General features: G+C 39.1%; 4 protein-coding genes across 5 annotated transcripts; all 4 read right to left on the reverse strand.

Moving 5' to 3' along the window:
* Positions 1-936: 936 nt before the first annotated feature.
* LOC107040584 lies at positions 937-1661 on the reverse strand. Its single transcript, XM_015260721.1, has 4 exons — positions 1407-1661; positions 1194-1341; positions 1045-1138; positions 937-979 (listed from the first exon to the last, which is right to left on the reverse strand). Coding segments are annotated over exons 1-4 (498 nt in total). The 3' UTR covers positions 937-978.
* A 199-nt stretch (positions 1662-1860) lies between these two features.
* LOC107040623 (E3 ubiquitin-protein transferase RMND5A) lies at positions 1861-5048 on the reverse strand. Of its 2 annotated transcripts, none has more exons than XM_015260768.2 (6): positions 4771-5048; positions 4303-4586; positions 3292-3728; positions 2781-2883; positions 2565-2719; positions 1861-2486 (listed from the first exon to the last, which is right to left on the reverse strand). In XM_015260768.2, exons 1-6 carry the CDS (start codon positions 4904-4906, stop codon positions 2423-2425), a joined length of 1179 nt encoding a protein of 392 aa, XP_015116254.1. In that variant the 5' UTR covers positions 4907-5048; the 3' UTR covers positions 1861-2422. The 2 variants fall into 2 exon arrangements, with proteins under 2 accessions (XP_015116254.1, XP_015116253.1); XM_015260767.2 differs by having other exon boundaries at positions 1861-2504.
* A 355-nt stretch (positions 5049-5403) lies between these two features.
* LOC107040631 (V-type proton ATPase subunit e 2) lies at positions 5404-6649 on the reverse strand. Its single transcript, XM_015260779.2, has 4 exons — positions 6416-6649; positions 5942-5989; positions 5774-5861; positions 5404-5699 (listed from the first exon to the last, which is right to left on the reverse strand). The coding sequence occupies exons 1-4, from the start codon at positions 6511-6513 to the stop codon at positions 5640-5642; spliced, it is 294 nt and encodes a 97-aa protein (XP_015116265.1). The 5' UTR covers positions 6514-6649; the 3' UTR covers positions 5404-5639.
* A 755-nt stretch (positions 6650-7404) lies between these two features.
* LOC107040619 lies at positions 7405-10531 on the reverse strand. Its single transcript, XM_015260763.1, has 2 exons — positions 10393-10531; positions 7405-9925 (listed from the first exon to the last, which is right to left on the reverse strand). Exons 1-2 carry the CDS (start codon positions 10444-10446, stop codon positions 7526-7528), a joined length of 2454 nt encoding a protein of 817 aa, XP_015116249.1. The 5' UTR covers positions 10447-10531; the 3' UTR covers positions 7405-7525.
* Between the last annotated feature and the right edge of the window lie 7 nt (positions 10532-10538).

A 10538-nucleotide genomic window follows, 5' to 3' on the forward strand; every position in this document is an offset into this window, starting at 1 on the left:
ATGAGCTGGTGCATGGGTCCGATAAAATGAGCAGAGGCAGAGCAACTGATGAAAATCATCGAAATATCGTCCTCTACGTAATGTTTTCAGTTTCATATGTGAATTTATCGAGTTTTAATGATTAATTATAGCGTCGTAATACTGAAAATAATGTATTGTGTAATCTTGGGCTTGTTAAATGGTATGTTGTGATGGATTGTGGAGTTGTTGGGACGACAGAGGCTAATGTGTAAATTGCATTTTCTGGGTATCATACGCTGTAACAGTTATTAATCGAATAAACAGATAGTTGTCGTTAATCAGGCGTTATTTATTTCCCATTATTCCAAGTGAATTTCATTGTCTTATTTAGTTACCATTCTTGATGCAGAGTTTCAGAGGTTTTTAGTGGTATTTCTTTCACTTTTGAAACTGCTAAGAAAACGGCATTGAATGCTTCAATCACCTTATCTAAAAATTAACGAATGAATAATTACTCTAATTATTTAATTTTTAGTCTTACTTAATTCAGGAGAGAGAGCAGTTGAATTAATTTTTTTGATACGATTATTCGTCTTCTTCAAGAGGGATTTGTTCAGATGGATCTGAAGATGAAACGAGAGGTTCATACTTTTTTATTTATCATCCATTCCCCATTATTTTAACTGAATTTTATTTTATTTTTTGTTTCCATTCTTGATGGAAAGTCTCCAAGGTTTTTGGTATAGTTTCTTTCACTTTTGAAATTGGTGACAGGGTGGCATTGAACGCTTCAACCACCTTATCTAAAAATAAACGAATAAATAATTACTCTTATAATTATTTAATTATTAGTCTTAGACTACTTTACTTTTTAGTCTTAATTCAGGAGAGAGAGCAGTGAAATCTGCAGTCTGATCGATATTTCTTCAGTGGAATTAATTTTCTTGATACGATTATTCGTCTTCTCCAAGGGAGATTTGTTGAATTGGATTGGTTGGAAGAGGGCAGACAGTTGAATCTAAAGATAAAACGTGAGGTTCAGATTTTTTTATTGATTTCGTATGGATTTCACAGGGCAATTACCACTCGTAATGCAGAGTTTCCGAGGTTTTTGATATAATTTCCTTCACTTTTGAGACTGTTGAGAGGGTGGCATTGAACGCTTCAACCACCTTATCTAAAAATAAACGAAGAAATAATTACTCTTATAATTACTTACCTTTTAGTCTTACTTAATTCAGGAGAGAGAACAGTGAAGTCTGCAGTATGATCGATCCCTGATACTTTTCCAGTGGAATTAATTCTCTTGATACGATTATTCGTCTTCTCCAAGAGGGATTTGTTCAGTTGGATTTGTTGGGAGAGCGCAGACAGTTGGATCTGAAGGTGAAACGAGAGGTTCAGTCTTTTTAATTGATTTCGTATGGATTTCGTGGGGTATTTACGTCGATATCGGTGTCCCTTGGCACACGCAACTCCACGTCGTCTGCGATATTGCTGAGGAATGTGAAGGGCTCCACAGCCTCTGTCCTCACTCGATCGATGGATCTCTTCAGGTCTTCGTAGGAGAGCTCGTCCACATTTTGAATTTTCAATTCATTCACTTCTCTTTTTTCACTAGCACTCGATTTCGAATTTGTCTCTCTATAAGTAGAATTATTTATTGACTGTGGCGTATTCTCCTGGGCTTTTTCACTCATCATGGGGTGCGGTTGGATACCAATAATTCGTTTAATCGATAAACTCCAACTTCAGAGAACGAAATTAATAAAAAATATCAATTCGGGCAATAAACTGAGCATTAAATGGCGTCGCTTTCAGTCTAACTCTTCATTTCATGCGAAATCAATGAATTTTCCCAATTAAATTTCGATGAATTCAGCTATAGACATATTTTTTTGGTTTTACACATTTTATTACTTAAAGATTTATCTCAGCACACTATTCAGCGTGGCTTATAAAATTTCTCATTACACATTTCGATTGAAATCCATTGACTATCCTTACATTATCACTTACAAAACATTACGAAGGTCGGTGAGTTCAATAAAAATCTAACGAGTCCCCTTCACAATAGCTGGTAAACTCAACACATTATAATTAAGTTTAATTATAAACTAATGGCCCTAGGACATTCGTTATATCTCTAAAATTTCCAACTAATATGAAATGAAGAATTCGTACGAAACTATAAAATTATCGACTTCCTTTCTGTTCTGCTCTGCTGTCTCCTTAAACATAACTTTCTACAATTTTTATTATACAATTGGGCTTTGCACGAAATTCTTTCACTGAATAAGAGATGAAACGTGAAAAAATAATGGATACGTATTTCGTTATGCTAAAAATACGTGTCCAAATAATTTTTTTCAATCTTAATTTCCAAAAATCGAAGAATTTCGTGAAAAACTTCAATTGTAAACCGATAAATATTGATTTATTCCAACAATAATATCGCAGTTCAGAAGTAAATGAGTCTTGCGTCCTCTGGATTTTGCTCCACGGGGCAGTACGGGCACTTGAGTCTGGAAACGAATTGATTCCTTTGAAAAAGTGATTTCGATATCATTGTACTTATGGCTTAACTTATGCGAACGACGTACTTGTTTGAGTTCGTCAATTTATTAAGTGCATCTCGGGATATCACGTGACCACACACCAATTTCATTGGGGGATTATTCTCAGTGCTCTGTTGACGTAATATGGGGCAGGCGAAGACCGAGTGGTAACGACTCTGTTTGCCCAAGTCTATTTCAATCTGAAATTGAAGGGACAGTGTTAACAGGAATTTTGTATTCAATTGATTTTTTTATTCTTACTGGAAGCTCGTCCTTTCCATTCCAAATTCCAGTGACTTGTCTCTGCTGCATTACTTGCTTTATGTTGAGTAATGCAGGCAGTGCTGTGCATCCTGCGTTCACACTATAATTAAAAAAATAGATTTAGATATTTTGATATTTCTTTTCTTCATCATGTGATGCTCTCTTCTCCGAAATGATTATTTTTGAAAATAATTGAGCATTTATTTATTAAAATTAATGATTCTGCAGTTGAATAAATATTTAAGAAGTGATTAGTCGTTAAATGAATTTTAAATCACACTATAAATAAAAAAATTGATTTAGATTTTTTTTTTCTTCATCGTTTGATGCACTTTTCTTTAAAATGATTATTTACCAAAATAATTGAACCTTTATTGAAGTAGGATTGAATAAAATTAATGATTCAGGAGATGAAAATCATTTTTAAAATGTTATTAGTCGTTGGGTTAATTTAAAGTGATAAAAAAAGAAAAAAATGTCAAGGGTTTCAGATTAAAAATATGTTTACCACACAGACAATGGGCTATCCACACTCAGGCCCAACAAAGTGCACGCCTCTTTGGTAAAAACATCGTGAATATCCAGCCATAATGTTGGATCCAATAGATGACTGTAGGGTGACGCCTGTATTCCATTGGGCAGATACAACAGGGTCCCCATCAAGGACTGCACCTCCTTCTCATGACGATTAACAAATTGCGTTAAATGTTTTCGTGCGTACATAACAGCCTCAGCTTGACTGCTGGGACCCTGTTCCACTAGTCTTATGAATTGTAGTCTATGAAGTTTAAATTCTAAGGATGAATTTTGGGCGAGGAGTGCATCTCTGTGGTTGTAAGTCCATTCCAAGGCTGGCTCGAGATTCCTCTGCTTTAGACAATCGAGTATGTAGTTCAGTTCTGTGAATGGCTCTTTCCTTCCTTCATCAGTCTTTATTCCGGTTTCCTGAAGATGAATAATAACGATTTGTCTTTAATCTTCAATATCTTCGGAACGAATGGAAGAATTTTGATGAAACAAAATTCATTTTGAAGTTTGAAAAATTATCTGGAGAGCAAAGCAAAGTTGGTGAATTTCACTCTGCCAATCTCGAGATATTCACAATTGAAGATGCTCCAGTGTGAGCAACATTACGTGTATTCAATCGTAAATATCTTCACATCAGCTGAGTGAAATCCAACGATTTTTATTTCATTTTCAAGATAATTTTTTAATCATTGAAATAAAATTTGATTCGTCCAAATCGCTTCATTTATTTAGGAGATATTGACGAACTAAGGTCAATATCACCCCATCCTCTCTTATTATCGTTATCAACAATACCAAAAGAAAATTAATTGTCTTTAATCTTCAATATGATCTCACCAAACGATACGATTTCAATAAATTACAAATCATTTTAAAACTTGCAAAATCCCGTTCTCCCATTTTGAAAATAATTTTTCAATCTTGAAAATGAAATTTGATTCATCGATACAATTCACCTCAATAAAATAATTTTTTTCATCCAAATACATACAGCAGCGAGTTCATCCGCAATATCCAACATTCCTTGACGATAAAAATGCTGACAAATGACTTGATTCAACAGATGTGTCTTCTCGGCACTGTTGAACACATCTTCCCTACTCGTGCTAGCAAAATCAGCAATGAAATTCCTGTCAATAGCCTTTCCAACCTTGGAGACTGTGCTGTGAGACTCACGATGATTAGTAGCCAAATCCTGAACAGTGTCACGCACTTTCTTCATAGCTTGCTTGAGTATTTGCACTTGACTCGGTGTCAGCTCTTGTTCAGGTGGAGCTAGACAATTCCAAGGGCACGAAAACACGAGATAATGAATGAAATTATTCCAGTGCCTACGAGTAAATGGTGCCAGTGGCCTTGACAGATGCAAAACATTTTCTAAACACTGGATTGACGCCTTATCTCTTTGTTCTCGGCGTAAAAACTAAACGATTATGTGATGATTCAGTGATAAACATACCTTCCTCCAACTCTCGTTTCAACGTCTCAATCTCATTGATCAAATCACTCAACACTTCACCAGCCTTCTCATTGATATCATCAAATTTACGCAATACCTTGTCGAGCTCACGCTCAACCGTATTACACGCCTCCATGATTATCCGTGAGCGAATTATTTTGACTGTTCGGTGATTCACTGTGGGGGATGAAATTGTGATTTTTTTTTATTTCCGAGATGTGACTTGCAGTAGTTCTGGGAGTTATAGAAACACTGGGTAAAAATACTGGACTCGACGATTTTATTGTGACACTAATAATCAATAATACAGAGCAGCGCCATCTTTACTTCTTCGGCTCTGTGGATAATGTCAAACCCTAGTCTATTGACATTCCACGATTATTCTATTTACTCAGTCAGTTTTTGCTCAATATCTCGAAATCTGGGAGAGATAGCGAAATTTTCGTTAATACGTTTTTTGTGGAGGAAATTGAGAGCTACAAAAAAGATTTCGACAGGAATTCCGCTATCTCTCTTAGATAACGAGATATCGTAAAAAAACTAATTCTAGTTCTTGAACTACTTCATTTGTGAGTAATTAAATTGTTGGGATTTTTCTCATTATTCTAGGGGATTTTATTGAGACATTTCGCATCATCCAGACAATTATTTTATTCAACTATAATAGGTTATATTTATATACACATCATTGACTCGAAATAACTCTTTGTTTTGATAAATAAAATTAATCGATGATGAATACTCTGAACATTTTTCACAATTATACATGGGGAGTTCTCCCCTAAACTCTCAGGAATGATGGTCAACACACTCGTATTTCTCACGGTAAATTAACAGTTTGGAGTAAAAGGAATTAACAGTGGAATAGTCTAGATCTTGGGCTTGGTTGGATCCGTTGTAACTGCATTCGATATTATTTGCATTTCATCCTGGAACAATTGATTAATTCAGTAATTTCATGTTTCAGGGGAATACTGAAATGTTTTGGAGAGGATATTCTTACCCATTCACGTGCCATCATCAGGAGTGTGTGGCCGTCCAGCTTGGGACCTACTAGGGGATTCATTTGTGCCATGTAGCAGCATAACCAGCTGAAGTGAAAAAAAATATTTTAAAAATTACCAAAAATTAGTGTTGAATTATGAATTCAGAGTCTGTGGGCTCTACTCACAATAACCAACACGTAAAGGCTGTCAGCATCAGAATAACTTGTAGAATACTGGAATGAATCATCGTTTGAGTTAATGTATTTCGGTGGAGTGAAATGAACCTAGTTTAATTACCAATAACTCCAAAGTGGCAGAGTGAATTTCTCCCATTTTTTTCTCATTTTGAAGACATTTTTTCAAGCTTGAAAATGAAACCTGACTCATTCAAATTGCATCATTCATTCGGGAGATATTAACGATTTCATGAAAATTAGTCTAATTCACCTGGATAAAACGATTTGTCTTTAATTGGCAATAACTCCGGAGTGGCAGAGTAAACTTTTCTCATTTTTTCTCTATTTTGAAGGCATTTTTTTAAGCTTGAAAAGGAGACCTGACTCGTAGAAATTGCATCATTTCTTCGGGAGATATTAGAGATTTACGGAGATCTTGACCTTTCGTATGAAATATAGAATTGTGGATCAAGAGTGACTTACCTACGATTCGGTCCCTTTGGAACGAAAAAAGGGAGTACGATGCCCACTCCACCCCAGAGAGCGGTAAAGAACACCACTGGAATTGCAGAAGCTCCCATTTTTCACTCTACAATATCACTCTATCAAAAAATAAGCTTGAAACTGAGTTTATTCCACAGACGAACGTTTGTCAATACTTTCGGGCGTTCTTCACTGATTCTTGGGCTTGGGATAGTCACACAGCAGGCCAGTCACATGAATCGAAAATGACCGAAGTTGGCCGAGTGAATATCGACTGTAGATATTGTTGTTTTTTTTCAAAATTTCCTAATTTCCATTTTTTTTCATGAATTATTACCTAGCGTCTAATTAATTAATACAATTCACGATGTTTCTTTCATATTTATAATAAATTGTCTGCACCACTGGATATTTTCACCACATATCTATATCTGATTTCATAATCATCTTGATTATGCATATAATGAATTCTTCCTCAATCCAGCCGCCTATTTTTTTCAAGGTCTCCGAAAAATCTGAAAAAAATCAGGGGTTTAACACTCATCAAAAGTACTCTCTATGAATTTTTTCAGATTTTTTCAAGTATCCGTGATGGAAATAGATGGGTCTGAACAAATTTCGAAAAAAATTGATATCTGGAGAAGTTGACCTCTGAGAAAAAAAAAGTTTGGAACAAGAAATATAGATTTTTACCTGAATTTTTCAAATAATTTTCTTATATTATAGAAAAAAAAGGGGGTATAGAGAGTTTAAACTCTAGAATTAGCTGAAAAATTCAATTTTTACACATTTCGACATTTTTGTTTTTCTTTAAAAAGATTGAAGTAATATGACGGATGTATTCGATGTAATTTTGACGGATGTAATTTTCGGATGTATTGAGAAAGAATCCGTTATGTTAGTTTTTACATAATCATTGAAATACTGTAAATAATTATGTATTTTTACTAATTCGTGACCCTATAATTGGCCTTAAATAAATAAATGAATAAACAAAAAATTCTTTATTGAACAAAATTATTCCCTGAACATTGGAATCTAATCCATGCAAAAATTCAAATTACATCAATAGAAATAGCTCCACAATTAAAACTCAAAGTGAAAAAAGAATCAATTAACATCTGCCTTCAAAACCTCCAGTTTCTTCTCAATCTGTCGAATATCCCCGATCCTCTCGGGAGTCTCCACAGCAGAAGGTGCGTCGCCTCCCCCAATGCTCGAGTACTGGCTCATCCTCTCGACCCCAAACGACGAGTCCCCCACACTCCCCTCGTCGCCGCCCCTCGACGAAAAAGAACTCGACATCCTGGACAACTGATCAAGAATCCCAGTCAAGTTCCAGCTCTCAGAAGTGAGATCCAAGTCCCTGCCACTGTCGAAGCTCTCCCTGGAGAAGAGGTGCTGCCTGACGCACGTCAAATCCCTCTTCAAGATGTTGGCGTTCTTATTATCCTCTGTGTTCTTATTCTCATCATTCTTCCCCCGTCCCTGAGTCTTCGGGGTCCTGTACATGATGACTGTCCTCTCCGTCCTCATGGTCCGCCCCTTCTCGATGTAGGGTATCAAGCACGAGAGATCGACCTGCGATTTCTTGGTGCTTCCCCTGGACTGAATGGAGACAATCGGTTTGTGTGTCTTCACAGTGTAGGGAGTTTTCACAAAGGTGAGGGTCCCCTCGTCCCTCGGCAAGTCCTGACCCCTGGAGGAGACGTTCAAACTGCACTCCCTCCGACTCCTGGACTTCTCAGACAACCCACTCGCCCCTTGGGAGCAGCTCATGACGACCACCAGGGCAGGTTGCAGACACCTAACAACATTCACCACGAGTTCACACCTCTTGACGACCCTCAGCTGCTGTGGCTCCGTCGGTTTACCCTTCAACAAACTCTTGGAGGCAGCATCAGCCTCGAAGATGGCAGCCTTCAGCTCTCGAATCATCATGATGGTCTGCCTGTCGACCCTCTCCCTCCCAACATCCTCAACAGCTGTGGTGATCTGAGTCGCCAGGGCGCAGGCCCTCTGCACGACGACCTGCACCTGCCCCTGGGTGATCCCCTGGCGATTGTCCAGGTCATCCGATATCCTCTGGACTCTCTCCTGCAGGTCATCCAGGACCACCTGACAGAAAGCCGAGGAATCGATGATCAGGTCTATTGCATTCCTCAGTTTATTCATCTCTGACTGCCACTGGGACGTGAACAACTTGACGTTCACTCGTCTCTCCTCATTGTGGGGCTGAAGGTAGAAGGCTATTATCGCGGGGACCAGCTCTGCCTCCAGGGACTCCAGGCTCGCCATGTGATTCTTAATCCTCGTAACTCTGTTTATGTCGCTGCAGCAGGCAATCGCGTACAGCCCCATCTGCATGACCTTGTCAGTCACCTGATCAAAATCCTCGACGAGATCGTTCAAGTCCTCCTGGCTCCTCTTGTCAGGTGCCAGGCTGTTCCCACACATCTTCACGAGCTTTTTCAACGATCCAAAGGGCTCGCTGAACATCTCCAGCACCAGAGAGAGCACCGAGACGTTCACCTTCCTCTCGAGTCTGTACAGGGCGTCAGTGAAGGTGTTGTAGAAGAGGGAATTCAGCATCGAGTCGGGCTTCTCCGAGGAGATTTGCTCCTTCAAATTGTCGTACTCTGACATTATCGACTGGCAGACTCCAGTGATGGCCTTGAAGTTCTCAGGGTCGCACACCTGGGCGATCACCATGGCATGGGAGAAGACGTCCTCAACAGCAATCCACAGTTTATTGCACTCGACGAGCTGCTCCTCCTGGGGTTTACTGGGGAGATCAGCCACGAGGTCCAGTGCCAGGTCCATTTTGTAGACGAAATGATCGATTCTCTCGGTTTTCTCGTCAGGCTCTGGGCTCCTCCCCTCGAAAATGTCGTTTACCATCTTGAGACACCAGCAGATTCTCTCGCAGATGTAGCTCTTGGAGCTGTGGATGGGGAGGTTGATCTCGTGTTGGGAGTGAACTACACTCGTCAGCATGGAGAAGGCAGAGCACAACTGGCAGACGTACAGTGCAAGTTTCTCCTTTTGGGATCTGTGGAGCAGACTCTTGCCAAAGTCCTGGAGGGGCCCCAGCATATCCAGGAGACTCTCCCCGAGCTCCTTTATGTTCTCGAAGTCCTCTATCGCGGTGACTTCACCCATCTCTTTTATGTAGATCATGGCGTCCTGCAGCTGCTGCTTCAGGTCGAAGTACTCGAGGTCCTCCAGGTTCTTCAGGGCGTTTGTCAGTTTGTCTAGGAACTTGAGAGCTGTTTGGGGGTCTCTGGGGGGCCTGCAGGGGGTCGTGGACATTGCACAGAATCCCTGGATTATTGAAGTTATTTTGGACTTCATCTCCTTGTAACCTGACCCATCGTCGCAGTAGTAACTCTCCAACTGGTCCAGCTTTTCGGTTAGGGTGTCCAGTTGGGAGAGGAGGATTGACTTCACTGAGGCCACGTCCGCTGGGTCGTTCTTGCTGTCCTCGAGTAATTGGTTCAATTTGTTCACCTGTTGGGAAATGACGGAATAAATAGTGGTTTTGTTTTATGGAAAATTGGAAATAGAGGGGGTGCGATCAATACGTCGTTTTTAATCGTCAATATCTCCAGATTGGCAGAGTGAAAGTCAGCAATTTATTTTTCATTTTAAAGACAGTTTTTTCAAGTTTAAAATCAAGTCTGATTCATTGAAATCGGATCGTTGGATCAGGAGATATTAATGATTAAATGAGATCCTTTTCTGCAAGTTGTAAAAATCAGGGGGAAAGCCGAATTTGTCATTGTCAATATCTCGATATCGGCTGAGTGAAATTCGACAATTTTTTTTTCAATTTCAAGGTGTTTTTATGATCTTGAAAATGCGTGATCAATGGTCCGAATCGAGTCATTTGTTCGCGAGATATTGGAGACTGAGCAAGATGCTCTCAATTCGTCCCCCCAAATTTGCTCCAAAAAATAATTATGAGGGATAATTACCTGCACCGCAATGGGCTTCACCAAATCATTCATCTTGCGCGTTTTAATCGACATATTTGCAGCACTTATTCCCCGAGTAAGCGTCACTCATCAGTTCAAATGCTCATTTGTTCGTTAGAATGTAAACAGACTCGGTAACCAAGTGA

Source organism: Diachasma alloeum, unplaced genomic scaffold, assembly GCF_001412515.2.
Source record: "Diachasma alloeum isolate Michigan unplaced genomic scaffold, Dall2.0 Dall_scaffold_00339, whole genome shotgun sequence".
In the NCBI taxonomy this organism is placed as follows: domain Eukaryota; kingdom Metazoa; phylum Arthropoda; class Insecta; order Hymenoptera; family Braconidae; genus Diachasma; species Diachasma alloeum.

Coding starts and splice junctions, on each gene's coding strand:
- LOC107040584 (XM_015260721.1), bottom strand. CDS start 1,661: ATGAGTGAAAAAGCCCAGGAGAATACGCCACAGTCAATAAATAATTCT. Junction 1,342..1,406: donor CAAGGGACACCGATATCGAC/GTAAATACCCCA, acceptor TTTCACCTTCAG/ATCCAACTGTCTGCGCTCTC. Junction 1,139..1,193: donor TGTTCTCTCTCCTGAATTAA/GTAAGACTAAAA, acceptor GTTTATTTTTAG/ATAAGGTGGTTGAAGCGTTC.
- LOC107040631 (XM_015260779.2), bottom strand. CDS start 6,513: ATGGGAGCTTCTGCAATTCCAGTGGTGTTCTTTACCGCTCTCTGGGGT. Junction 5,990..6,415: donor CCAAAGGGACCGAATCGTAG/GTAAGTCACTCT, acceptor GATTCATTCCAG/TATTCTACAAGTTATTCTGA. Junction 5,700..5,773: donor TGATGATGGCACGTGAATGG/GTAAGAATATCC, acceptor CAATTGTTCCAG/GATGAAATGCAAATAATATC.
- LOC107040619 (XM_015260763.1), bottom strand. CDS start 10,446: ATGTCGATTAAAACGCGCAAGATGAATGATTTGGTGAAGCCCATTGCG. Junction 9,926..10,392: donor TGAAGCCCATTGCGGTGCAG/GTAATTATCCCT, acceptor ATTTCCCAACAG/GTGAACAAATTGAACCAATT.
- LOC107040623 (XM_015260767.2), bottom strand. CDS start 4,906: ATGGAGGCGTGTAATACGGTTGAGCGTGAGCTCGACAAGGTATTGCGT. Junction 4,587..4,770: donor GAAACGAGAGTTGGAGGAAG/GTATGTTTATCA, acceptor GGAATTGTCTAG/CTCCACCTGAACAAGAGCTG. Junction 3,729..4,302: donor TTGCGGATGAACTCGCTGCT/GTATGTATTTGG, acceptor ATTCATCTTCAG/GAAACCGGAATAAAGACTGA.